The 27,343-nt window shown below is 43.6% G+C and overlaps 1 protein-coding gene across 1 annotated transcript; it reads left to right on the top strand.

The window, feature by feature from the left end:
* Positions 1 to 1,025: 1,025 nt before the first annotated feature.
* Positions 1,026 to 26,626, top strand: abcd1 (ATP-binding cassette, sub-family D (ALD), member 1). Its single transcript, XM_080898538.1, has 17 exons — positions 1,026 to 1,591; positions 3,393 to 3,674; positions 6,613 to 6,731; positions 6,832 to 6,989; positions 7,123 to 7,310; positions 8,624 to 8,798; positions 8,930 to 9,120; positions 9,248 to 9,428; positions 9,508 to 9,650; positions 9,867 to 10,044; positions 10,219 to 10,313; positions 15,405 to 15,550; positions 15,703 to 15,848; positions 16,670 to 16,754; positions 18,168 to 18,293; positions 19,155 to 19,242; positions 23,932 to 26,626. Exons 2-17 carry the CDS (start codon positions 3,546 to 3,548, stop codon positions 24,052 to 24,054), a joined length of 2,271 nt encoding a protein of 756 aa, XP_080754664.1. The 5' UTR covers positions 1,026 to 1,591; positions 3,393 to 3,545; the 3' UTR covers positions 24,055 to 26,626.
* Positions 26,627 to 27,343: the final 717 nt, after the last annotated feature.

Genomic DNA, 27,343 nt, shown 5'->3' with positions numbered 1-27,343 from the left:
TGCCATGTGATTGTCTGATCACATATTTGCATAAATAACCAGCTGAACAAGTTTGCCTGACAAAGTGCTGATGTGTTTAGTGTGCGGTCCAGCAGTAGGAAGTAATTGTGACAGAATATGCAAAGCAGAAACCAAATGAGTTCATTGTTTGAACAAATCTTAAACCCTTTTAACTCAAACTAAGGTCTGTTTAATACAACTAAAGAATTAGCAGAAGACTATGAGCTACCTGTAAATGAACACTCAAGTTCATTATTGCTGCTATTTGTAATCACTATGTTATAAACTGTATACAAAGGATGGAAGACACCTCCATGACAAACATGTTTTTAGGTATTGCTGAATTGCGGATGTGGCGGTTGCTGTTTTTGTTATATTTGAATATAATTTTGCATGTGCATTGTTTTCATTATGATTCAGTGTATGACTGCTACTTTTGAGCAGGTCTCCTGAGAGATTTTGATCTAAATGTAAGATCCTGGTGAAACTGGGTATAAATTCATGTTCTTTCTATCAAGTGGAAGTTATTTAGAGAATTTAGGCTTTCTGACTCAAATTGTATTTTTTTAAAAAGAAAAACGTTTATTCCTTATATGTATATACATTTATTTATTTATTTTATTTTTTTCCACCAGAAATTTGCAGTTCTTTCTCAGACATTTGGCATTATTCTTCTCATAAATTTCCAATTATTGCTACGTCTTTTCATTGTACATTTGCAAATTTATTTCTCAAAAACTTATTTTTCATCTTTTAGTTTATAAATTTCCCATATTTTTGTCTGAAATTTGGTAGTATTTTTTTTTTACATAAATTTGTCAATTTTTGCAAGGCTTTTTATTGTTAATTTAGAAGTTAATTTTGTAAACTTTAAATAATTTTATTTGAAATGTATCACTTTAACCTCCAACCATCAGAGGTTTTATTTCATTTATTTTTAAAATATCACACCCCCTCCCCACCACCCTGCAGCTACTTATATTTTGTTCGGATAAAAGCAGAAGGAGGAGAGGGAGGTCACGTCCTCAGTATCGGAACGCGGCCCGCCCTTCAGGGCACGTTGTGTCGGTATCCGGACGCGGGCCGCTGCTCAGGTAAACAGATGCTGAACTTTTCTCTGCCTCCGCCGGTGTGACCGTCCTCACACCGGTTCAGTGTAGCAGAAGAAGTTGGTGGAGGAGTGACGGCGGGTCGTGCGCGCGTCTGTCCCGGGCGGCTGTGAAGCAGGAGGAGCGATTTAACCCGGAACTTCGTGCGCTTTTCATGTCCACATCAGAGAAACAACAAAGTTCCTGTTAGCAGTTAGCTTCAGTTAGCAACCGTGGGTCCGCTGCCGGGTCACCCAGCCCGGAGTAAAGTTCGAGTCCGGGTCGAGAGCTGCTCGGCGGGAGGGCAGGACACTCTGCGAACGGCAGTAGTGTTATAAACGAGTTTGCGCGACAGCGCGCCGTTAGCCGTTTGTTACGGTCAGTGTTCACGGGAGACTTAGAAGCTAGGGGGACCGGAGCTAACACACCGGAGCTGGACTCTGTACACCGACACACCGACTGTGGATGTTCAACAGGTCACCGACTGCTGCTGCTGAACCCGGGTGAGTGTTTACCAGAGTACCCGGAACACCGACAGGACACCTGCGGGGCGTTAAAGTGGAGCCGGTCCCCCTGGTCGATAGTAAATGAGCGAGAGAGAGAGAGAGAGAGCAAGGATCTTATTATTAATGTTGTATAATCTCTATACGTTTATTAACGTTATATAACAGTGTGCAGTATGTCACAGCACGTTTACTGACCTTATATAACAACATTTTGTCCGATTATTACATATATCACAGACCTAAATTCCTTCTGTCTGTTCACAACACTTATAATACGTATAAAGTTACACTAATCAAATCGGGTTACATGGGGGTGTGGGGTGTGTGATTTAGTTCATGGTCACATACAGCTCAGCGTGGGCCAATGAAAGCATTGCGTAATAATCTTTGGGTTATTCCGTGTCAAACCAGTAAAAGCTGAAAATACCTCCACGTGATCCCCCAGAATCAGCTGATTTCTTTAATATAATAACTTTAGCGTTTCTAATGAAGTAATGGAAAGTTTTACCTTCATATTATGGCTGTTCTCAGAGTTAGAGACCCCCAAGCAAGAACACATTGGAGCCCTTATAACTTAATAAAATTCCAGGACTGAAAACATGTAAGCTCTGTTTAAACTGCACATGAATCAGGTTTAGATCCACTGCAGGTGTGACAGTCTACAGCCAACATTTCATTTTTCTATAATTCATTTTAAGCTTTATTATCATGAGATGAAACATAGATTCAGCAGTGAAAATGCACTAATTTAATGTGTATAACATGTTTTATCTGTGTGCTTATAAGTCACTGGAGAAAAATGGGAAAAGTACTTTGAGTTACCTTTCAGGGCTCAAGGGTCAGAGGACCACGTGGGACAGGTGGCTGGACAACCAGGTTATAGCATATGAAAGGTCTTTCCAGGGTCGTCCTCTGGCTGATATTCCTTCTGCATCAGAATAATTTTATGTTTTTAACAGAGCGTAAATGTGTTTTGTAGCTGGGGATGTTTAACATAGATATCCTTTTAAGGTATATAAGAAGACATAACAGAAGAGCAGTTGAAACAGCTTGTCTCGAGCTGACATTACATGTGCTTCACAGATTTAAGTGGCTCTTTAAAAGCTCAGGTGGAGTTATTTAGGTCTAAGTAACAATTTTATTTGATGTTTTTATAGAACAGCAGATTACTTTATTAAGAAGATTAAATTATTGAAGACTTTTCTGCAACTTTCTCACCTTGCAGAGTCATCCAGGGTGTCGGATCAGACCCTCTGGCAGGCTGGGCTGCATGCGTGACACCCCTGCATTACACACTGACACACACGGGTGTAGATAATATAGAAAGGAGCACATTCATGTGGGGGTCCTGGAGGAAATTGTGAGAGTCAGGTCCTTAATTTCCTGAATTCTGCTGAATGGGTCATGCACCAGATTGCACTGCTAATGTCTTTATTTATGGGTGAAATCAAAGAGCTCTCCCAGTTAAGACTGGTTGGTCTGACTCCACCAGAGCAGTGGTTTAGTCTCAGACAAAGCAAGAAATGTTGATCAGTCATTACAATAAAAATAAATGCACATGTCTTTGCTTTTTTAATATAATAAAAATTGATTGATGACCACTTTTTTCACTACACGATTGTGAACACAGAGCCGTGCGACCCTATCATTCATTCACAGCCACATGTTTTTTTTTTGGAGGGCCTTGTTGGGCCCCATGCAGCTGTTTGCTTACTCTGCAGTGTAATGGAGTGCATGAACTGTCTAACGGTTACAGCTGGACTGAGGTGTAATCTAAAACCTGATCCTGTCTGTGCAGGTGGTGGCTCACGCTCTGAGGTCAGCATGGCGTTTCCTTGACAAACCCGCATCGGTTCACAGTGGACCCGTCTGGGATCAGGTTCGGTTTGACCTTAGGTGACACGCTGCGATTTCTGGACATCAATTGGTCGTTCGTCGGCTACCTGTCAGCATGCAGCTGACCTATGAGAAGCTGCCTGCTCAGCTCAGGCGGAGCTCCAGACTCAGGAAATTGACGGCCGTCCTGCTCACAGCGTACGCCGTCAAAAAGCTGTCTCCATATGTGTGGAGGAGGCTGCAGGTACGCACACACCTGTACACACAAAGGTCATTATTGTTGAATGAAACATTAAAACTAGGTGTGAAAAAAAAAACCATTTTAGTCACCAGAAATAAAAAAATTAATTATACTTTAGTCATGAGAAATTGTTGGGTAGCTAAACTAAAGATTTACAGTCAAAGCAAAAGCCCAGCTTCAGGTTGCAGATTCTCTTTGATGTTTATCGCAGCACTAAAAAAGATTTATGACGCAATAAATCACGGAGTCACTAACAACAGTTTTCTTCCCTTCTGGCAACTTTTCTCACACACAAGCTCTTAATCAGGCTCAGTCACTCACATTGGAGCTGTTGTGTTGCTGCGTGAGACACTGCTCCTCCCTTCTCTGCTTTCCAAAGGTCTAACCTGTCACTGTGGTTAGCTTTGGACCCGTAGCAATGCACTAACATGGATATCTGCTAATTATTGCTAAGTAGTAACAGATCAATAAAACTCTAGACAGTCACAAACATCTTGGATGGTCTGTAACTCACAGCAGGACATTATTATTATTTCATTAAAAATGCTTTGAGAGGCACAAAGACTACAAACATGGTGGAGAGGACCAGTTCAATGAGTGAGACAACAATCAGCTGCAGGTGCATGGCAATCAAAGTGGCCACACCCCCTAATGTTAACCTCACTAGATGGACACTGATAGATACTGCTATACAAATTTCACCCACTGAACAGTTCTTATGGTGGGGCACATTTTACATTACAGTGGGTTTCTGCTGTAACGTACATTTTAACATAGGAGACAATGGGGATTGACTCCCTTTTGGAGTTTGCCTCAGGCGTTTGTTAGAGGAAAGGCAGTTTCTGGGTATCTCAGTGTCAGCTTCATGTTTCAGCCCCGGAGGTTTTTACTCCTACTCTGCCCTCCACCTGGACTTACAGGTGTTTCTTCAGTTTGTGGGTCAACTTATAGCTGTGACATTTGTTCATACTGGTGTAATCAATGCTTTTTTCACTCATATTGGCAGTAGCCAATTAGTAAAGTGAAGTATATAAAATATTTTCTTTAATAGACCCTGTGCACGAGAAAATGCTAACTTCCAGTTTTACGACCGGATGTAGGGTTGTACATTTCCGGTAGCTTTATTTTGCAGTCAATCGCTACTGCGAAGATGGACTCCAGAATCATGTCCAAAACACGAAAACGGAAAGATCGCGTTAAGTTACAAAGAGCAGAGGTGGGAACACTCACCACTGCTGTGGCATAAAAAATCAAATGGTCAATTTTGACGTTTGAAGCGTGTAGCTCGATCGGTTGTTTACGTCACTCAACACAAGCAGAACTGCATCACTGCAGCAGAAGACACATCGTCCACACTCAGAAGCACATCTCTGTATAGTGACTGGTCTCATGATTTAAACAGGCAAATGTTCAGCATTCAGACTACAGGTGAAGAATAGTCAAATGTTTCCCCGTTATGTTGATATCAGCTAGTCAAGTACACACCTACACAGCATGTTAACAAACTGTGAAAAAAGCCACAAAAAATAAATGAATCATAGCTGGTAAGGATTTCTATACATTAGTGTTTACGAAGGGTATGTTGTGACTTACCTTCAAAATTACAGCGGTCCCTCGCTATAACGCGGTTCATCTTTTGCAGCTGCGCTGTTTCGCGGATTTTCTTAGTGCAAGTTTGCATGCGTCATTGTGTTCTGCATCCTGATTGGCTGCAGAACACTGTCGATCTCCTCCGTGCCGTCTCTCCTGTACAGTACAGAATCGCTACATCGATCGCTGATTCATTGATTCATTGATGTTGAATTATCTCGCAGCTGCTCTATTCTCATGTTCTGGACCTGAAAACAGGGTTTGATCTTTGGTTTTATTCTATAATACTGGACTTATTTTGCTACAAAGGTTTGAACTTTGAGAGTTTAAACAAGAGAGAAAAGTGTGAAAATGTTCACGCCTGTCTGAGAAAAGTGTATAAAGTGTGTAGTGAGGGGTTTTTACAGTCTTAAAACATCTATACTAATTGTTAAAAATAAAGTTGGCTACTTTGCGGATTTCACCCATCGCTGGTTATTTTTAGAACATAACACCCGTAATAAACGAGGGACCGCTGTACACAAATACTGAGAAATATAACATTTGAATCCTTTTTCTCTTTTGCTCTGAGGGGTGAGGGGAAAATATCGACAAGTCGACGAACATCATCTACAGATATATTCGGTAAATGCCCGAGACATCTCGAGAAATGTAAATCACCGCTTGATTCATGCGTTTGGTTGACTTGTTTTAGAAAAACCAACCATAAACAAGGAGCGAAAATCACACCGGAAACGAAGCGCTCTACAGGAGTTTCCCCACCGGAAGTAGCATGTGCTGAGGCGCACAGAGTCTATTGTATATTTTTGGCAGATAGGAAAAATTCTTTTTCTCAGGGAACGCCTTTCCTGATGCAACCTTGAAGGGATTTTTATCTCCTCCTGATCTCGAGCCTCTCACACGTTTACATGTGTAAACCACCACACTGTGGAGCCACTGGAGATACTGTGAACCAGTGAAATGTATTTTAATTTAACTGTGGTCGGTGTCGTGACAGCCCTAACAAAAGATTCCTTTAGTTTAAGTCTTTGTTTAGCAAGAAGAATACAGGGAAGCATTAGTTCATGTGTTTGCTGAGGCTGGGATGTCTACGTGAAGGTGAGTCAGCCTACGTTTCTGTTTGGATTATTTGTTCTGAACTTCCTAAATCCACAGACAAATCCTCCCCAGGATTATCAAAAGAACATTCACAAAAACACTGAAAACTAAAGATGAGATTAAAATATATAAACTGAAACCAGGAAACATATTCTGGAAGCTGACTCAGAATAAACTGACCTGAAAACAGAACTGCACAGACCTGTTCACACCTGTACAAACAGCGCAGGTGACTGTGGGTTTGTCTTTGCAGAGGCGAGCAGCAGGTAAACAGCTGGGTGTATCTGATCCATCAGTGGGTGCAGTGAGCTCTGCTGATGATGGCGGAGAGAAGAACAAGAAAGCGAAGAAGCAGAAGAAGAGTGACAGCAGGTGTGTTTTTAAAATGGCAGAGGGTTTGCTCGCCTGTCTGGCTGCTCCGGGCCTTCAGGGTCGAGCTCAGGATGAACTTCTCGTGTGTTTCTGTCCTCAGGTCTCCGTCGGTCAACAGGGACTTTTTCCTCAGACTTTCCCGGCTGCTGAAGCTCTTGTTTCCACGGTTACTTTGTCCAGAGATCGCCCTGCTCGCCTTACACTCTCTCACCCTGATGTCCCGGACCTTCCTGTCGATTTATGTCGCGTCTCTGGACGGTCTGTCTCCTTGTTTGTCTATAAAGTCATTAGTTATCCATCGCTATTATTGATCATATTTTTAGTATCAATGGTGACGTAGTTAGTTTGGCATCATCGCTAATCAGCAGTATTGATCTGCTGTGTGTGTCAGGTGTGATAGTGCGGTGTATTGTTCAGAAGGATCCTCAGGCCTTCGTGCTTCAGCTCTCCAAGTGGCTCCTCGTTGCAGTTCCTGCAACTTTCATAAACAGCGCCATCAGATTCCTGGAGGGTCAGCTGAGCCTCAGCTTCAGGACCCGATTGGTTAAACATTCCTACCAGCTGTATTTCACCAATCAGGTAACACAAACACACACAAATAAACAGCTTCGACAGGTGTGTTATCAGGACTAATGTCTGATTTTTACACTTCACTGGTTCAAGCACAGATGGACGGGGACAGTCTCGAGAGACCTCGAGCCTAAAAACTGGTACTGAATGACTGATCACCTCCATCAGGCTGTCACACAGCATTTCATTAAACCAGAAACGAAATCACTGAAGCACAAGTCCATCATAAATCCATCACTGAAACCACAAATAGAAGTTTACAAACAAAAAACACAGACAGATCTAGAGCTCAGTTAAGATGAAGTGAAGTGGAGACATGGAATCATGAACTCCGCATCCTCTGAGCTAAAAATGGACGTCCAGTTTGATATCAGTTAGAGTGCATGGGTAAGTTGGTGGTCTGTAAAAGCACTATTAAAGCTGAGTGATATGTGAAGATTATAAGGCAGCATGTGCTACCATCCAAACCTCCTTTTTGTATTTTTTCAGGTGAGACAATATCAATACGTATTCTGCACATATCCCATTAGCATGGCTCCATAAACGAGTCTGTACCTTTGAGAACTGGGAGAAAACTGAGCTGCTGAGCAGCTGAAAACATGTAGCATTAAGCAGGATCGGGGAAACATTTGGCTTTGGAACAACAGCAGCTGGACTCCTCGGTTCCCAAACACTTAATGAGTGTTGTTAAAAGCAGACGCAGTGAGAAACCTTCCCCTGCTGCTAACATCAAAGAAAAAAAAGAAAGAAATGGAAGTATTTCTCCTGTTTCAGGATCTGGGATTTTGTGTTTGTGCTACTTTTAATTAAATGTGACTTAGATTATCTGCAAATCTTCACATTTTCTGTGGAACTAGTTTGTGAACTGAACAGCTGTCAGGCACATGTTTCACACCTTTCTGCTGCCAAGTTCATGAACAAGACAGTCCGCAGAGCCCAGCAGGCCACGATTTCCTTACTTGGACAGCAGGGAGAAGCTCTATTTATGTTACCCTTAAGGAAGGTTAGCAGGGACAGCTGCAGCGCTGCCTCACTGAACAGTTGGTGGCTCAACTAGGTACTGCAGCAAATCTCCAGAACGTTTTCTGACAGTGAATGTCATTTATCTTCCGCATTATCCGTTATCAATCAGTTACAAGCTAATCTTTGACCCATTATTATAGTTGCATGTGTCCCACTTGAGGATGATCTTTGTGGCCTTTTTGTTATCTTTTGTTATCTCATCCACTGAGTGTTCTGAAGTTTGTATGTTCTGATCATTAGTCTGATGCTTATTTTTGACCTATTTATACTCTGATTGGTGAACTTGTTGATCTCTGCAGACTTACTACAGAGTCAGCAACATGGACGGGCGTCTGTCCAATCCCGATCAGTCCCTCACTGAGGACATCGTCATGTTTTCGGCCTCCATCGCTCACCTCTACTCCAACCTGACCAAACCCATCCTGGACGTGATCGTCACCTGCTACACGCTGATACGCACCGCCCACTCCAAAGGTTGCTTATGTTAGCGCCAAATGATTTCACGCATGATGTGAACACATTGGTGTGTTGCTTGTAATTAATGCTTATTTTTGACTGAGGCTGAGGTTGTTCTAACAGCGTGTCTGCGCTACATGTTTCTGCAGGAGCAAACACAACGTGGCCGTCGGTCATCGCCGGCCTGGTCGTAGCACTCACGGCTAAAGTCCTGCGCTCCTGTTCGCCTCGATTCGGGAAGCTTGTGGCCGAGGAGGCGAAGAGGAAAGGAGACTTGCGTTACATGCACTCACGAATCATCACCAACTCAGAGGAGATTGCCTTCTATGGAGGACACAAGGTAAGAAAAACACCGATGTTTTAAGAAGTGATCAGTTTGAATGACAGGTAGGTTACTGTTAAACTTTGTGGATGGAGATCGCCATGTCTGTGATGGTCATGCGAGTTTGGGTGTGTTTGATTTGTAGGTGGAGCTGGCCCAGCTGCGGAGGAGCTACACGTCTCTGTCCTCTCAGATCCATCAGATCCTGCTGAAGCGCCTCTGGTACATCATGCTGGAACAGTTCCTCATGAAGTACGTGTGGAGTGCCTCCGGCCTGGTGATGGTCGCCGTGCCCATCATCACCGCCACCGGATACGCTGAACACGGTAAACACACTCCTGTTATTGGTTATCTGGTGCGAGTATGGCGTTCAGCTGCTTCACCTTTGACCTGTGATGTGCTCAGACTCGGAGGAGGTGAAGCAGGCTGCCATGGTGATGAAGGAGGAGGAGCTTGTGAGTGAAAGGACGCAGGCCTTCACCACAGCCAGGAACCTCCTGAACGCTGCAGCCGACGCCGTGGAGAGAATCATGAGCTCCTACAAGGAGGTATGCACGCCATGCTTCCTCCTCTTTTTCACCTCCTCTGATTCTCTGGCTGATGGTTAACAGAGGAGTATTTGAAGAAGGCAGCTGCTGGAGGGAGACTATCACTTCCTTTCTTCTGCTCGTCTTCCTCCAGTCTTCACCTTGTGTTTCCTCCCTTTCTCCTTCATGCCATGTTGATGTTTAAATGATGCACACTGACGACTGACTGCTGTGCAGGTGACGGAGCTGGCAGGTTACACTGCTCGAGTCTCTGAGATGTTGGATGTGTTTGAAGATGTGAATCAGGGGATCTACCGCCGCTCCGCAGACAGAGAGAAGGAGGAGTTAACAGCTGATGGAGGAGGAGGAGCAGTTCAACACGGGCAGAGAGTCTGTGGTCCGCTACAGATCAGAGGTGAGTCTTGTATCATGTAACACCTCTGCAGCACTTTACTCCCAAACTCTCAGCTGGGTTATCTTTGGCCCGGTGTCATTTGTCGCTTCAGTCACTAAAGGGCAAAACCCCGCCCACACACAAACTCCAAACAGGAAGTTGAGACAGCTGTTTTGTCTGTTGTGTTGTGTACAGGTCAGGTGATCAGTGTGGAAAAGGGGATTCGCTGTGAGAACCTGCCAATCATCACGCCTACCGGAGATGTAGTAGTGTCCTGTCTGAATATCCAGGTAACACACACACGTGCACACACACACACACACACACACACACACACACACACACACACACTTATCCAGGTGACTTCAGGGTTATCCCTGACATTTTGTTACTATGAAAGTGGTTCACTTCTTAGTGGGTTACATCGCCATGGTAACCTATCCTGCGAACCTGTTTTATCTTGTTTTGTTTTTCAACCTTTTGTGTGCAAACAATTTTACAATAATGTTGTTGTTCTGTAAGCATAACCAAACAAATTAAGACACTTATTTGTACTTGAGGCCTTCATATCGACTGCAGGTAGACGAAGCCAAGGCTAAAATGTATTAATACAGTAGCTCCAGACTGCCAGCGTTAGCATGAGTGAGTCCAAATAATGCAAAGATATCCTGGGTATGTTGAACTTTCTTTGTAGCAGAGGACGTTGCTGTGGTCTTTTCCTTTTATTTATTTTTAATTTAATGTCTGTTACGATCCGAACCATGAATCCTCAGTGTGGTCAGTGTCGCCTCAGTGTGCAGCTAACATTTGTGGCCACATGGTGGCACTGCTGCAGTCCAGTCCTTATTTGGATTAAGCACAAAACCATCACAGATTTAAAGGAAGTCAACTGTACATGCTCGCTTTACAGACACACAAATGTATTTTTACTTTCTGCACATAATAATAATAATAATAATGATAATAATGATAATAGTAATACTACTACTAATGATAATAATTTCTTGGCACATTTCAAAGCCCTTAAAAACAATGTCACCTTACAACACAAAACTAACAAGAACAGTAATAAAAAGGATTTGAAATCCTGGAATAATATGATTGTGAATTATATGAAACTGGATGGCTGTAGTTGATATGCTGATGAAAACAGATCGATTCTGAGCTGTGATTTGTCCGAGAGTCTGTCTAACGAAGGGGAAGTGTTGATAGGTTTGAAAGATGAGGTGCGGCACAGCTAAAGTCCTCCGGCACACTTGGTGTTAAGTCTGAAGTGAGGAGCAGTCAGGAGAAGCTGAGCACAGGGCAGAGAAGGGGTGTAATGATGGACGTCTGACAGGTATGGGAGTGACGAGCCGCACTGAATATGCTTCTTCCTAGCTCTTCTCTTACAGATGGGACGAGAAGAAACAGTTATATAATCAGTTTTCTCAGTATAGTCAAAACATAATTGAGCAAAAATGAAAAAGAATAAGCAACAAACACGGCATTCATCTAATTCTGTGTAAACATATTTGTACTCGTAACTTTCAGTCTGGCTGATCCGCCGATGCTTTCTTGATTAAGTGTTTTTCCTCTGAAGCATCCCCTGCAGCCTCCGTGTTTAACGCCACAGCGCTGTGAACTGTGGGTAATTTCCCTCAGGCAAAGTCTGCAGCAATTACAGAAAAGAATGAATAAAGGGCTCAAAATTTCTACCAAACATCCCTCCTGCAGCCTGTTTGACACTGGGTGTCAGACACCGAACCCTCGCTGCCTTTGCGGGAGCAAGCCTCAAAGACTGTGAGTCTGTGGACATTGGGATTGGGCTCATTCTTTCCATATGCGCCTGGGGTCAGAGGTCATCGCTCATTAGCATGTGCCGAAACAGTGAGAGAGTGTGCTACTTTGTGTGTTTGTGCGTGCTCGCGGCATAGAATGAGGTTCCTGTGTTCAGTACGAGAGGATGAGAGAAGAAGAAGCAGCAGAGATGGAAACATAGAGGGGAAGAAGAGGAACATTGATGGACACAGAAACTCCTCTCTGTTGTCTGGTTCTTAACCTTTGACCTCTCTGCTCTCACAGCATGTGCTTTGATTGGTCTCTTCTTTCAGTGTGTTGTTGCGAGGAGGGACCTCTGAGATTCAGTCACATGTTTACAGGCATCACGGGGGCCTGCTCAGGGAACGAATTCAGCATCAGCAAGCTTAGGATAGATTTGAGCTGTTTTTGGCTTAACTAAACCCAACAAACACAACCACACTAAGCTAAGGACAGACGTAGCATGAAACAGCAGCGAACTAAACAAATGTGAGGGATTTAAAAATATAATCTAGGCTAAAAGAAAGACAGCTGCTGTAGCCAGAGCCAAGAATTAAAGCTGGTAAAAGATCCAGACTGTATGGTTAATAATGCAGTATGTATTTGCCCCAGGTGGGTCCTTGGGTATTTTTACTGAACTGAAATAAACTTTACATGTTTGTAGATTTGTATTTTATATTAACAATCTAAACTACCACAATAATACTTAACCAAAGCTTAAACATTTACGCTGTGGAGCAGAAGCAGAACAAAAGCACGACATCGAATTGCAAAGATATCAGAATTGTGCTTCAGTGCAATGCTGGAATAAACATAATTACATGTTTTGAAGTGTCAGGAGGCTACTGCACACCCTTGCTTTAGACGCACCCGTGCCGTCTGCAGGTTTGCAGAAGGAAGGTGGGTGGGGGGGTGGTTCTCGTACAAGCTTACGAGAATCTGCCAAATTTGAAGATAATAGCAAACCAAGCTCGCATGCTTCTCATATTAGGCAAAAGCTTGTTGTACAGGTGGTTTGTACACCTGGTGTTTGTACCCACAAAGGCTTTGATTGCAGTTACAATAATGGCCATAATTGTTGTCAACAAAGGATTATCTTCACAGTGCCGACTCTTTGTTGTCTGCTGCCCGCGTTTCACCAAGTGAGAAGAGAAGCTACAGCTTCTCTCTTAATTATACACACGAGGACACGTTATCAGCCTTCATGTGGGGAACAGATCGAGATCACACGGGATACATTTTGTAATACTTTTTATTTTAATACGTGGGGGTTGGGCACTACGATAAAACACAGTCGGTGAAAAAAAACAGGTTTCTTTGCAGGTGTCTGTGGTACTTTCAGCCGTAGCTCAACACTACATACAGTGGGGCAAAAAAGTATTTAGTCAGCCACCGATTGTGCAAGTTCCCCCACCTAAAATGATGACAGAGGTCAGTAATTTGCACCAGAGGTACACTTCAACTGTGAGAGACAGAATGTGAAAAAAAAATCCATGAATCCACATGGTAGGATTTGTAAAGAATTTATTCGTAAATCAGGGTGGAAAATAAGTATTTGGTCAATAACAAAAATACAACTCAATACTTTGTAACATAACCTTTGTTGGCAATAACAGAGGTCAAACGTTTACTATAGGTCTTTACCAGGTTTGCACACACAGTAGCTGGTATTTTGGCCCATTCCTCCATGCAGATCTTCTCGAGAGCAGTGATGTTTTGGGGCTGTCGCCGAGCAACACGGACTTTCAACTCCCGCCACAGATTTTCTATGGGGTTGAGGTCTGGAGACTGGCTAGGCCACTCCAGGACTTTCAAATGCTTCTTACGGAGCCACTCCTTTGTTGCCCGGGCGGTGTGTTTTGGATCATTGTCATGTTGGAAGACCCGGCCTCGTTTCATCTTCAAAGTTCTCACTGATGGAAGGAGGTTTTGGCTCAAAATCCCACGATACATGGCCCCATTCATTCTGTCCTTAACACGGATCAGTCGTCCTGTCCCCTTGGCAGAAAAACAGCCCCATAGCATGATGTTTCCACCCCCATGCTTCACAGTAGGTATGGTGTTCTTGGGATGCAACTCAGTATTCTTCGTCCTCCAAACACGACGAGTTGAGTTTATACCAAAAAGTTCTACTTTGGTTTCATCTGACCACATGACATTCTCCCAATCCTCTGCTGTATCATCCATGTGCTCTCTGGCAAACTTCAGACGGGCCTGGACATGCACTGGCTTCAGCAGCGGAACACGTCTGGCACTGCGGGATTTGATTCCCTGCCGTTGTAGTGTGTTACTGATGGTGACCTTTGTTACTTTGGTCCCAGCTCTCTGCAGGTCATTCACCACGTCCCCCCGTGTGGTTCTGGGATCTTTGCTCACCGTTCTCATGATCATTTTGACCCCACGGGATGAGATCTTGCGTGGAGCCCCAGATCGAGGGAGATTATCAGTGGTCTTGTATGTCTTCCATTTTCTGATGATTGCTCCCACAGTTGATTTTTTCACACCAAGCTGCTTGCCTATTGTAGATTCACTCTTCCCAGTCTGGTGCAGGTCTACAATACTTTTCCTGGTGTCCTTCGAAAGCTCTTTGGTCTTGGCCATGGCGGAGTTTGGAGTCTGACTGTTTGAGGCTGTGGACAGGTGTCTTTTATACAGATGATGAGTTCAAACAGGTGCCATTCATACAGGTAACGAGTGGGTGACAGAAAAGCTTCTTACAGAAGACGTTACAGGTCTGTGAGAGCCAGAGATTTTCCTTGTTTGAGGTGACCAAATACTTATTTTCCACCCTGATTTACGAATAAATTCTTTACAAATCCTACCATGTGAATTCATGGATTTTTTTTTTTCACATTCTGTCTCTCACAGTTGAAGTGTACCTCTGGTGCAAATTACTGACCTCTGTCATCATTTTAAGTGGGGGAACTTGCACAATCGGTGGCTGACTAAATACTTTTTTGCCCCACTGTAAATAAGGAGTCTGTGCTGTTGAGTAGTTGTGCTGTAGGAAGTAATTAGTTGGGTAGTTAATCAGTAAAAACAAAGAAAAAATTCTGACTTTTAAAACACCGACTCATCTTTAAGACAAGGTCGATCCGACTGTATTTACCACCACAGCCTGCTAAATGAATCTGTTGCTGTTGCTAACAGGCTTATTAGCCGTAGCCTCGTTCTTTCAGCTGCAGCCTGGTGGTGCCAGTGAGAAGGATTATTTGCAAGTTTAGTGCCAACAAGTGCAAGGTTTTAGTGCTTTAATTAGTATCTGGAGTACACAGCTACAGAAAACAATGAGAACTTGTATTTTCCATTCATGCTCAACAGCCTTTAGATGCGCTCTGCATCTGTTGAGCTGTTTTCTCAGAGCAGGTCAAGTCCAAACCATGTTTTCATGGCTTTGCAGGCCTGGCTTGCCTCAGTAAACCCCTTTGTCATATTTAAAACCCGGGTGTAATCTCACATCTTTAACTCCTAAATCATGCGTTGCAGTACAGGCGTCTGTGCACATATGTTCTGTAAAGACTTGGAGACACCTTTCCAGAAACGAGTCCAATCCTGTGGATTTGTCTCTCTGTGTGTCTCAGGTGGACGATGGGATGAACGTGCTGATCACCGGTCCAAACGGCTGTGGGAAGAGTTCCCTGTTCAGGATCCTCAGTGGGCTGTGGCCTGTTTATGGAGGAGTCCTGTACAGACCGGAGCCAGAGCACATGTTCTATATCCCACAGAGGTAACACTACTACTACTACTAGTACCAAATTCAGTTCAGCACTTTATATTTATATGGTTCCAATTACCACCAACAACCATTTGTCGGTGTTTTACAAAGTTAAGGCCCTAGATCCACAGCAGTTGTGGTTTCCTGTTCTGTGTGGTTTGCAGGCCTTACATGTCAGAGGGGACCCTCAGAGACCAGGTGATCTATCCGGACTCGGTGGAGGAGATGGTTCAGAGAGGACTCACAGATTCAGACCTGGAAGCGATCCTTCGCACCGTCCACCTGCGCTACATCATGGACCGAGAGGGAGGTCAGTCCGAGTGCGTGTTTAGCTGTGCTCTGCGCTTTGTTTGGAGTAAACAGGCAGAAAAACCTCCACAGCAACTCAGACTCAACTACACAAACAAACATAGAAGACGGGAAACTCGTGAGGCAGATTGTGCGGCGGTGATTGAACCAAGAATTAATTATGAGGAGTCATTTCACATCTAATGGTGCCTCGACCTCATTTCACTTCATATGACACTTAATTTTGAGAACCGCTCCATCACAAACATTCAAACCGGTTCGAATGCTCAAATCAAATTCTGCTAAATATTTAATCAGTGCCCCGTCCCCAGCCTGCCGTGAAGGGTGCTCGACTGTTTGACTGACACTTGCAGTCAGTTTGAGAGCTCGCAGCAGCTGCAGGATGATGCCAGGATGTGTCAGGGCGCAGGATTCAGGAAAGACCGGCTCACCTGTCAGCAGTATTAAACATGAAAATACAGAGAGAGCTTTTCACTTCACCTGAATCAAGTTAATGAATGAACATATCTATCATTAGTTGCAAAAAAAAAGTGTAGAAAAACGTATAAAATGATGTCTTAGAGAGTGGGAATCAATCAGTAAACATGTAAATACTGAATTAGTAGTGTTACACGTACACTTGAGCCACATCATGTGTACATCAGCGCTACCAGAAGACTGTGGGGGGGAAATTTTTACACATTTCCCTTTGGGCTCGGATTCATAAAGCGTCAGTCTGCAGGTGCATGGACACACGCAATTGTAAATGTCGTTTAACTGGGATCATCTGTAGCTGTTGTAATGCAATGCTGCTGTGGCGACACCTGTGTATGTGCTTCTCAGGTTGGGAGTCGGTCAATGACTGGAAAGATGTTCTGTCTGGAGGAGAGAAGCAGCGGATGGGGATGGCTCGGATGTTCTACCACCGGTAAGGTCTCACTCTTCAATGAGTAAAGGATGCTCACAGCATCTGGCTGTGCTCGGGCTGGACTTTGGACAGAGACGTCATGAAAGAGCGATGAGGTGCTCAAAGAGTTCTGAACAGAAATCTGAAGGAAGCGTTTTTAATGGTAAAGGTGGTGGTAAACCTGCCCTCTGCCTCCACAGAGCCAGCCAACAGCTGAACCGAGAAACATGCTAACTGAGGTGGTGTTGCAGTAGAGGTTTGCTGCTGTGTAGTAGCTGTATTATAGGTGGTATGTAGTGAGTGTAGGCTCACTTTGTCCATAATGTAAACTGTTGTGTTTCTTGGCTCAGGGTGGGAGGATCTGAGACGTTGCTCGTGTTGGTGCTTTGAACTGAGCCCCTTTAGAAACTGTAATGTGTTAACTTTGCATATGAAATCAGATTTGACTCATGATGATTCTGTATGTTTCAACGGCATTAAAGTTAACGGCTCTCTCCCTATTCAGTTAGATAGCTGCTTTAAAATAACCACCCCAGTAACGCCCACATTTCCTTGGACACGCTCCCTTCGAGCAAACTCTAAACGCTGGGCGTGCTCGTGTTGAGCTTCAGCGTAGCTCTCACTATTGGCCTCAGTATTAGCATTATGGCCTATTCATTATCAGGTCAACCCGGTGAGTTAAATCGGCACCCCCATGACCTGTTTAGGACTGTGACCGCTGCCGTGTTTATTTTACACACCTCAGCACTGTTAAACCAACATGTTTCCGTTTTCCATCAGAGTGAAACGTCCCTGCAGCTGGTTCAGATGCAGTCAGCGCAGGCGTCAGGCCTGCTTCTGTTTATTCTGTCAGATTATGCTCCGCTATTAAAATAATGGTTTCATCTGCTGCCACCTTTATGATGACTAACATACTGTAAGTGGCCTGTTTATGAGCCGTGAACAGATTTCGCACCAGTTCAGACAGCTGACGACTTCTTGTGTTTATTTTTTCCCAGGGAAGAATAACAAATATTAAAGGACAGTTTAGCCCCAAATCTGTACAAATTCTGCAGTGAAAGGTCAAGTTTCTGTATCACAGAAGAGCAAGTGTCTGTCTATCCAAGATGAGACAGCGTGACACATGAAACGTCTGCGTGTTGTGTTGCTGAGATATAAACTGAAGTTTAAATGGGACTGTACTTTAGCGTACAGGTAAATGTGTGTTTACGTTTGTAGAGAATTCATGTTATTTTCATGCCGACTTATTTTGGTGGCTAGAAAAACTCAGAACGTAGAAATAATAGAAGCTGCCTTTTGAGAAAGCCGTTTTAGAAGCATGCAAATGTCACAGATGCTCAGCGTGACAGTGACTCTGTGTGCGCCCACCATAGTCACCCTGTCTTCTCTCGCTCTTTTCCTCTCTTTGTGTGTTTGTGAATGTCTCTCGCCCAGCCCAAGGTACGCTCTGCTGGACGAGTGTACGAGCGCCGTGAGCATCGACGTGGAGGGAGGAATCTTCCAGGCTGCGAAGGATGCTGGGATCGCACTGCTGTCAATTACTCACAGGCCTTCCCTATGGTCAGTACACACACAAACACACACACTGAATCTCAGTGACCTTGACCTCAAGGTCAGAGGTCAAGTTTTCCGAATATCTTGAAGGAGGAACGGTTTTGAAACTGTAATCTGCTAGGAGGCTGAGGGGTACTGCTGCTAGTACTAAAAGTAAAAAGGTGTCATTGGTCATGTGGGAAGCTTCCAGCATCATGTGAGTCCAAAGACAACAGTTACACTGTGAGTGCTCATGAAAAAGAGGGCGACTCTTAAAATGTGGCTGGATGGTTTTTGTTGCAGTCTGAAAATGATCATATCTGTGACTGCTCTTTGAGAGTGTGTTATAACTGAGACGTCACCTATTACACGTTTATTTGAATTTTGTGGATTATTTTTCATGTCTTGCATTCAAGACGCAAAAGAAACAAGCATGATGGCAAAATGAAAGCGTGGTATTCTAAAAGATCAGATGCCAGCTGAGTCTGTCATCTCTGCTGCTTCTGTGTCATCAGGTTAACTTTTGTGGGTTAAATTTGCACAATTTCTAAACAACAATGACATTCAAACACTTTTCAAGGTGATGTTTCCTGACTTGGAACATGTAAATGCTTTCATTTAATATTTTTTTGTCTTTATGTCTTTACAAAGTCTTTAAATGTCATAAATAAAGTTTTACACAGCGTGCAGCAAAACTGAAATCCACAGACTAGTGAAACTCGAGATGCCAAAACTGCAGATAAAACTACGTGACTCATGTGACTCAAAGATCAGGAGTGAACTCAGGTTTTATTTAATTTTATTTTCAGCCTGCAGGGGGCAGCATAGCTCTGAGCTGCTGCCGGCTGCCACACCCTCCAACTAATCTTCTCCTCCTCTGTCTCACAGGAAGTACCACTCTCACCTGCTGCAGTTCGATGGAGAAGGAGGGTGGAGGTTTGAACCTCTGGATGCCTCCACGCGCCTCTCTCTGCAGGTCTGTGTGTGTTTAATTCGAGCTCTATGATTGGTCCCCGGCAGCAGGTGTTTTATTTGAGCGTGTGCTGCTGTGAGACCGTGTCATGTTAGAAACAAAAAAGATGTGCGCAGTTTGTTTGGAGGGTCCAGCCCCCAGGTGGCTCTTGTTCAGGTCTGTTTGTAAGATTTATACTTAAACTTAGCTGTAAGACACAAAAACTCGGCTTAAATGTGCTTATTATTGATCCATAAGCATTAAAACAGCTTAAAGTGAATGCAGCTGTCTCTGATTTTCCTTCAGCAATACAGCGCAGATCAGGATTTAGTCAGGAATGGCTGTGGAACAAAAGAGAAAAGCATCTCAAAGTGCTGTCATCAGTCTCTTGCAAAAATGCCAGAAAAGCTGTGATTACTTCTTTCTAATGCGACGCCGCATTATGCTTTTACTTCAGCACACCTGCATGTGGAAAATAACTTGTCAGATCTTTAATTTATGCTGGATTACCACGCTTGGACTCTAGAGCTACACAGATAACATTGCTGCACATTTAGGCTGGATGACGACACGGCGACATGCCAAGAGTGCTTTTATTAAAAGAGTGATCAATATGAAATGCACACATATGATTTGATATGATAGTGCACATTAAAAAAACAGTTGGTTTCAGCCAACAATGAAGCCATTAAACTCCACTGAGCTGTTAGTTATTTGTGTTCATTTGGATAAAAACTAAAGTGTTAAAACTGAAACGTCTCAGAGTATGAACAGCAGCTCTCATCTTCTGTTAGCTAAAAAGCAGAATTTAGAGTTTGTCGATTGTTGCCACACACACAGTTTTGATATTTAACGTGTGTGTTCAAACTTTGGGCTTGTTGGTGTTGCTGTGAGAGTGGATGGGAGGGGACGACAATCAGTGTTCAGCAGAGACAAAACGTATAACACGAAGAGTCTGGAAGATAACAGTGGGTGACGAGATCAAAGGCTAAAACATACACAGGTAAAACAAAGGTGATCAAACGCACCACGGAGTCGCCCACTGCCTTCTGCTTACCGGGATTAAACAGCGAGTCGGTCTTAATATTCTTCATCATTCGGCCGGTGCTGCATCTCCCTCCGTGATGAAGGAGACCTTTGAGTCCGAGCCTGAGGCGCACAATGTAAAACATTCAGCAAAAAATTTAACATTAAAATTATTTGGTCATATTCCACGTGTCCTTTGAGAAGCTCTATAGGAGGCGTAGTATCCCAAACTTCACCAGCAGGAAAATCACTTTGCATAGAGTCAAGATTATGTCAAAGTAACTTTATAAATAGCTGTTCATACATATAAAAGTCATCTCGAGTGACCCCTGTAATCCCAGCTCCCCGCTCTGTATGTAAATCGGAGTCGGTTGTGTTTGCAGAGGCCAGAGGACCGCACAGGTTCAGGTTTGGAAACCCACATTTATCTGCAACCACAGAGCTCAAAACACAGAGGCTACACGGTCACTTCATCTTTACTCATAACTGGACGTTTTATTTTATTAGCCATTTGCAAGCTGAATTCTAATAACAGCTCACTGCTTAATACATACAGAACAGCAAGGCTGCTCTGCTCAATGGGTCATGAATTCCTTTAATTAAACTGAATCTCAGAGGTATCTTTGACTTATTTTTACATTGAGATCACTTATTGCAGCTTTATGGGCTCATTGGACTCTAACAGCTTCTCCTAATGTGACAGAAAGTGGAGAAACATGAAGGATCATGATCAGTGATGCCCCGTTGTTAGACAGTTTCCTCTTATACGTGGGATCTAAACGGTTCTCCCTTCGTTATGCAGGGTTAACAGAGGTCATTATCATTTGCAGACTTTAAGCTTTTACACAGTTCAGACGTTTCTGCATATTTTGTTGATGACCTCAGTTCATTTTGGGAAGTTTTTTACTGCTTTTAAAGACAGAAATGTACCAAAAGCATCTCCAAGTTTGGCAGAAATATCTCTAAAACCTGCCACGTGTCCAACATCATGTGGATGACTTGTTTCTGAAAGATTGCGTCTTGTTATCGGGGGTCAGAGTGCGCGGTGGCTTTGCAAACTCCTCGGCAGAGTTTCATTGAAATGCTTCCCCTCCTCTCAGTTTCGTGGTCACATGATGGGATTTGTTAGGTGAAAGGTTGAGTTGATGGCTTTCACAATAAAAAGAAAAACTAGGCCTGATGATAGCTTTATAGAAATTTATACGGTTCAGATTTTTAGAATATAATTATTTCGCACAGGGGAGGGGCTTTGGTGCGATACTTAGGGCTGTCACTGGAACACCCACACACAGCTCAATACCGCGCGAACAGAAACCTAAACTCTTTGCAGGAGTTAAACAAGCTCAGCGTCCTGACTGTGAGCCGTTAGCAGCTGCTGGATCAGTTCTGTCAGTGCGTTTCTGTTTCGTACCCGCAGGACGACCCCCCGGCGTCACTGTTCAGCATCTGTAACTCCGTGAAAGCGATGTTCACATCCTGCTGTGATCATCCCGCTGCGCCGAGGAGAGAGAGCGGAGCTGATCACTGAACCCTCCTGACTCGTAAACACGCTAAAATTACCGCGACCCCTCTGACTGCTGCCTTTGCGCATGCAGCGGTTACTGTGGTAACCATCAGCACCACAACAACACGCCTGCGGCACATGATGTGTGAGCGAGTGAGGTCAAAGCGCGGAAGCGGCGAGGAGAGTGAGAACAGCCAGTCAGCTGGCTCCTCGCTGTCATGTGACGGATCATTAGTGGCTGCAGGGCTGCTGCAGTTTATCATTAGCCTCCAGATTTGAAGGTAGAGTTTATTAATCCAGAGCATGAAGTGCTTATTAACCTGCTCAGCTTCACCTGAAACAGTGAAAACAGGTTTGAGCAGAAGCTGCTGTGGGAAGAACACACAGATCTACTCTGCGGGAAGTCTAACAGACTTCATCTCCTCAGGGGTCGATCCCAACACCTCAGCAGTGATCATGATGCTCAGCCTGCAGCTTCACGGAGAAAACTATAATAAGGACAATCAGACAAAGATACATATATTTAACACACAAACACAGCAGCAGGATTCAAGCACATCATCGCACACTTAATCTGCGATTAAACACAGTATCTAATTATAGGATTGACTGGTGCACAAACGGGTCTCTTGTTCTTCAGTGCACGTTGGTGACTTTGTTTATTTTACCCTCACTTATGTGAGGAGCTCGGGTGAAGTACTGACTTCAGGTACTCAAGTCATTACCGCTTAGAGCGGCTAAAATATGCAAAAATATTGATATTAAGCACCAGCACATCAGCGGTCATATCACACGAGGATCCATGCAATGATTTAGCATCGCGCGTCGTGTTTGCTGCCAAATACGAAAGGAAATAAAGGCTCGGCGTATACACATTACACTGATTGAACTGCAGAAATAACAAAAAAGCAATCTGTGTACTCGTCCCCACGGACGAAGGCGTTCCAGGATAACAGATGGCCTATCGTTACATCCTGGTATTTACGGGAAAATACCTGCTGGATAGTTGTATTATTGATACCAGGTGAAGGATCTGATACAGTCTCCTCTGGTGTGATTCTGGTAATTTCTGTAACACTATTACTTTCACTGCACTCACTAAAAAACGCTGTGTTAGTGTTCACGCCCGAGATACTCAGCAGCAGTAGCAGAGCTGTGTGATTAGAGTCCTTAAGAACGTATCGATCATGCCTGAGCTGACCCTAAGCAGCCTGGTGAGGTCCCAGCCGGGTGTATTGATAAAGGCCCGAGGATGCAAACACTGTTAATGAACTCTTGTGTCAGACAAGTTTACTGTGAGCAAAGTGGAGGTAAAGATTGGACCACTTACCGTTTCACTCTGTGCATTATGCTACGTTCACAGATGTCAATGTAATGTACGTGCCATTATTTACAATTTTATTTCTGCATTTTTTCCTCCTGTTCTGGAAGAGAATGGATCAGCTCGAGGAGAGAAATCCAACCATGAGCTCGTGTTTTGGCTGTGAAAGTGTAGAGAGACACAGGCACACGAGAAACAAGTATAAACAACAGCGTGAGCTACATGTGTAGTCTAGATTAAACGCAGAACTATAAATCACACATCAGCTGGCTCCCAGCCACATAGACATGCGAGTGGCAGTACACATTTGTAGTAATGCTTCCTCGTGTTTCTTTGTTTTGATAAATTTAGTATTTAGTGAGTAACTATGACAGTCTTGAGCTTCTTCACAAGGCTCCATCGCATCATAACAGCGCTAAAAAGTTGTGGTATGTTAACAGGAAGTTGTGATGCATCACGCAGTGTCGAGTGTCAGGCTTCAGTTTGTAGCGTCATATTTTCGTCTTCCATTGACTTGCAGTCAGTTGTTTCTTTGCCTGTAGAGTAAACATTAATGACTATTGTTTAGCTGGGGTATCAACCAGGAACAGGCGGCCACATTAAGGAAGCAAACACGCAATAACCAAAGTTATTATAATTCTAGATGCTGTTTGTAGTAATGGTGGATAAAGCTGCTGAATCAGGAAACAGAGCTTTCAGGTACAAGTACAGACACCGGTGGATTTAAGAGTGACAGGAAGCTTAGAGAAAACAAACAAATGCAACACCTGTAACAGCAATATTCAGAGAAAAGTAAACATAATATATTCATTGTATTTCTATGTGTCTGTGTTTGTGGTTTCTGTGATGTGCTGTGTCTCAGGAGGAGAAGCATCGTTTGGAGAACCAGCTGCTGGGAATTCCTAAGATGCAGCAGAGACTTTCAGAGCTGTGTGTCCTGTTGGGGGAGGCCGAAGGGGAGAAAGAAGAGAAGCTAGCCTCCTGAGATTACACACTGATGATTGTATTTACTGGTTAGCATTGAGAGAAACGCACACACACGTTTGTATTCCTTACTTGTAGGGCCCCGCGTTGACTTGATGTAACTCCTGTAATGTGCACTGGACACAAAGTCCCCAGAGAGCGGAAGTGACCGCACATGTTATAAATACCCTTAAAATGTACAAATGCCTTTGTAAAGCAGAATTATCCCCAAAGTGTCCTCAAAATGCAGAAATGTCCTCATAATTCACAAATGTCCTCACTGTGAAGATATGTCCTTACAATTCAGAAGTGTCCTCAAAGTAAAAAAAAAAAAATCCTCAGAATTAAAAAGTAGCCTAATATTACCTCAAAATGTCGACGTCTCACCAGAGTTCAGAAATGTCCTCATAATACAGAGATGTAAATGCTCTGAGAAAGCACAAGTGCCCTCATGGTGTAGAAATCCCAGTATAGTTCAAAGTGTTCCAAAATGTCCTTGTAATTCAGAACTGTCCTCATATTACAGAAATTCCATCACTGTGCATGAAAACCTTTTGCTATGCAGAAATGTCCTCATATTGCAGTGTGCCTGATGGATGGGCCACACAAAGATGGACAAACATGCGCGCGCGCACACACACACACACACACACATGCTAAGCAGGTAAATCGTATGACTGAAGTGAGTTTTAACTGTGAGTTTGTTTGTTTTTAAATTTTATCTCGTGAGCACTGCCGGTTTGCTGTCAGAGCTGCTGTTTCTCAAAGACGCCCATGATCAGTTGGCCTGTTTTTTACGAAGCACTTCCTGTCCTGATTGGTTATCTCGCTTATTTTAAATGGCTCGTTTCTACTGTCATGTAACCTTGTTTACATACATTAGTTGGCTGGAATAAATAAGCACCTAGAGTTTTTATTCAATTCAGCTTTAGGGGCGATCGTGGCTCGAGAGTTGGGAGTTCGCCTTGTAATCGGAAGGCTGCCGGTTCGAGCCCCGGCTCCGACAGTCTCGATCATTGTGTCCTTGGGCAAGACGCTTCACCCGTTGCCTACTGGTGGTGTTCAGAGGGCCCGGTGGCACCAGTGCAGCCTCGCCTCTGTCAGTGCGCCCCAGGGTGGCTGTGGCTACAATGTAGCTGCCATCACCAGTGTGTGGATGACTGGATGTGTAAAGCGCTTTGGGGTCCTTAGGGACTAGTAAAGCGTTTGTACAAATACAGGCCATTTATTTACAATAAGAAATCGCCACAGCAGTCACATTAGAGCGCTTTGCATTGTGAGGCTATGACAGGTTGGCTGTCAGCCTGAAGTGGTCCAGGTGAGGTGAGGGGAGGTTTTTTCTGCTGATAGCTCAAGTATTCTTGTATAGAAACAGCAGGTTTTTATACAACTTGATAAATGGTCTTGATCACCTGGTAGCCTGTGTTAGGAAAAATATGCTTTCCTCGACCAGTTTGCAAGTATGGTAGTTGTGTATTTGTGCTGCATTAAAAACTTAGTGATTGCTTTGGTCGCTGCCAGAGTGCTGCAGTTGCTGGTAGTTTGCATAGAAGATGCCATTTTGTCTGCAAACACTCGTTAAACACTGAGGGGAGGTGAAATGCAACTCAGAGGCGGAGACCAATTTGCCTTCAAAGTAAAAGTTGTGCCTTATTGGTGAAACAAATGTTTCAAAATGTGCAACTTTTACTTTGAAGGTGGGCGGTCTCTGTTAGTGAGTGGTTGGTGAGTGTTTGCAGACAGGTTGCCATCTTCCATGCAAACTACATCCGTCTGTCGCAGTCTGCTAGTGACCAAAGAAATCTGAGAGGTTTTTGGTGCAGCACTGTATACATTTTTTAAACCAGTTTCATTTAGATAACACAAGCAACCACTCGCCAAACAGTCTGTAAGCTGCTTTTGTAAACAGACTTTTAATTTGAAAGGTGAGGATCAGTTTATCCACATATGCCATTGACCTTTTTTCCACCAACTGTGTGCTGGTCCTAACCCCCCCCCCAAAAAGAAAAAAAAAACAACAACAGAAAAACAAACAGTACCAGTATAGCTCCAGAAAAATAAGTTCCACTGGGGAAACCACTGATGTCAGAGGCTGTGGGTGGGGCTACACTGGATAACATCTACCTTTTAAACCTGTGAAGTTTGTGCTGGTTCTCCAAAGACAGTAAGACAAGGACCGTAAACACTGATCTGACAGCAGCCGTCAGCTGACTGAGAACAAAGAGAGGAGCAGCAGATTTGACAGAAAAGGATCAGCTGAGTCACATGACTGCTAAGCAGTCACGTGACAGCGGAGTCCGTTTATATATATTTTTAATTGTGATATTTAATCCTTTCCTGCGTGTACAAATAAACAGTATATTATATGCACAATCAGTAATATAAACAGCAGCTTCACTGATCAACAACAGAATAATCTGCTGCTGCAGTTTGAATAAAGAAACTTTATTTAGAGAAATGTAAACTACATGTTCCAGTGCAATCAGAATGAAGAAGAGGAGGGTGATGAACATCCAATTATAACGATGCTGTGTGATGTCATGATGATGATGTCTGGATGTTTATTAAAAATAAATAAATAAAAAGTTTACTAATGCGTTTTGTTTGTTGTTGTTTTTTCCTCTGATCAGGTGACCAACAAACAGTATAATCAATTATTTCCTCTTAAGTGAGCAATAATCTTCATCTTCATCTTTCTTACAAATGTCTCCATGTCTGAGTCTGACGCACATTAACAAACGTTATTTTTCGCGCTGGCTACCTTCTGATTACCACGGGCGCAATGAAGTTACATCTGCACCTTGAACGCATCACAGGGAGGAGGACTAGAAAAGGTGCTGAAGGTGTATCCTGTTCGTAGGATGTCATTAGTTTGTGATTACTGAGCGAGTATGTGCATGCCGTCGCTGGAAACGATGCGGGGCTTATTTAAAAGGAACTCATTCAACAGAAATACGCACTAACATGCCTGTGAGACTCAACTGCGTTCCGGACCTTTAACCCCTGCCAGCCCGTGGTTTAAAAGCGCTCCTACCTCTGCCCAGTTTCACCAGTTTAATCCCTGTTGGCTTTTCAAATTAAGAGTTTGGCTAATAAAACACGTACTCCACTGTGGTTTAGTAAACTGTACTGGTGGTTTACGGAGACTCTGGAAACCACACGACTCTTCAAATAGACGTCACAGGGGTACAAGATGTAGCATCATACGCGAGAATTTACTGTTAGGGATGCGTCTGTACTACACTAACTACACGTTTGCTCGTTAGTACTGCTATTAGAACAAAAGTATCTGGATACATCCTCATCCGCTA

This window comes from Rhamphochromis sp. 'chilingali' (assembly GCF_963969265.1).
Source record: "Rhamphochromis sp. 'chilingali' genome assembly, chromosome: 12".
NCBI classification, from domain to species: domain Eukaryota; kingdom Metazoa; phylum Chordata; class Actinopteri; order Cichliformes; family Cichlidae; genus Rhamphochromis; species Rhamphochromis sp. 'chilingali'.
Note: the sequence above shows the minus strand (reverse complement) of the source record. Positions and strands in the feature narration are given on the sequence as shown.

What these genes read in the sequence shown, in the direction of transcription:
- abcd1 (XM_080898538.1), top strand. Translation starts at nt 3,546, where the DNA reads ATGCAGCTGACCTATGAGAAGCTGCCTGCTCAGCTCAGGCGGAGCTCC. An exon ending in ATGTGTGGAGGAGGCTGCAG is followed by an intron (nt 3,675 to 6,612) that starts GTACGCACACAC and finishes TTGTCTTTGCAG; the next exon opens with AGGCGAGCAGCAGGTAAACA. An exon ending in ACGCACCGCCCACTCCAAAG is followed by an intron (nt 8,799 to 8,929) that starts GTTGCTTATGTT and finishes ATGTTTCTGCAG; the next exon opens with GAGCAAACACAACGTGGCCG.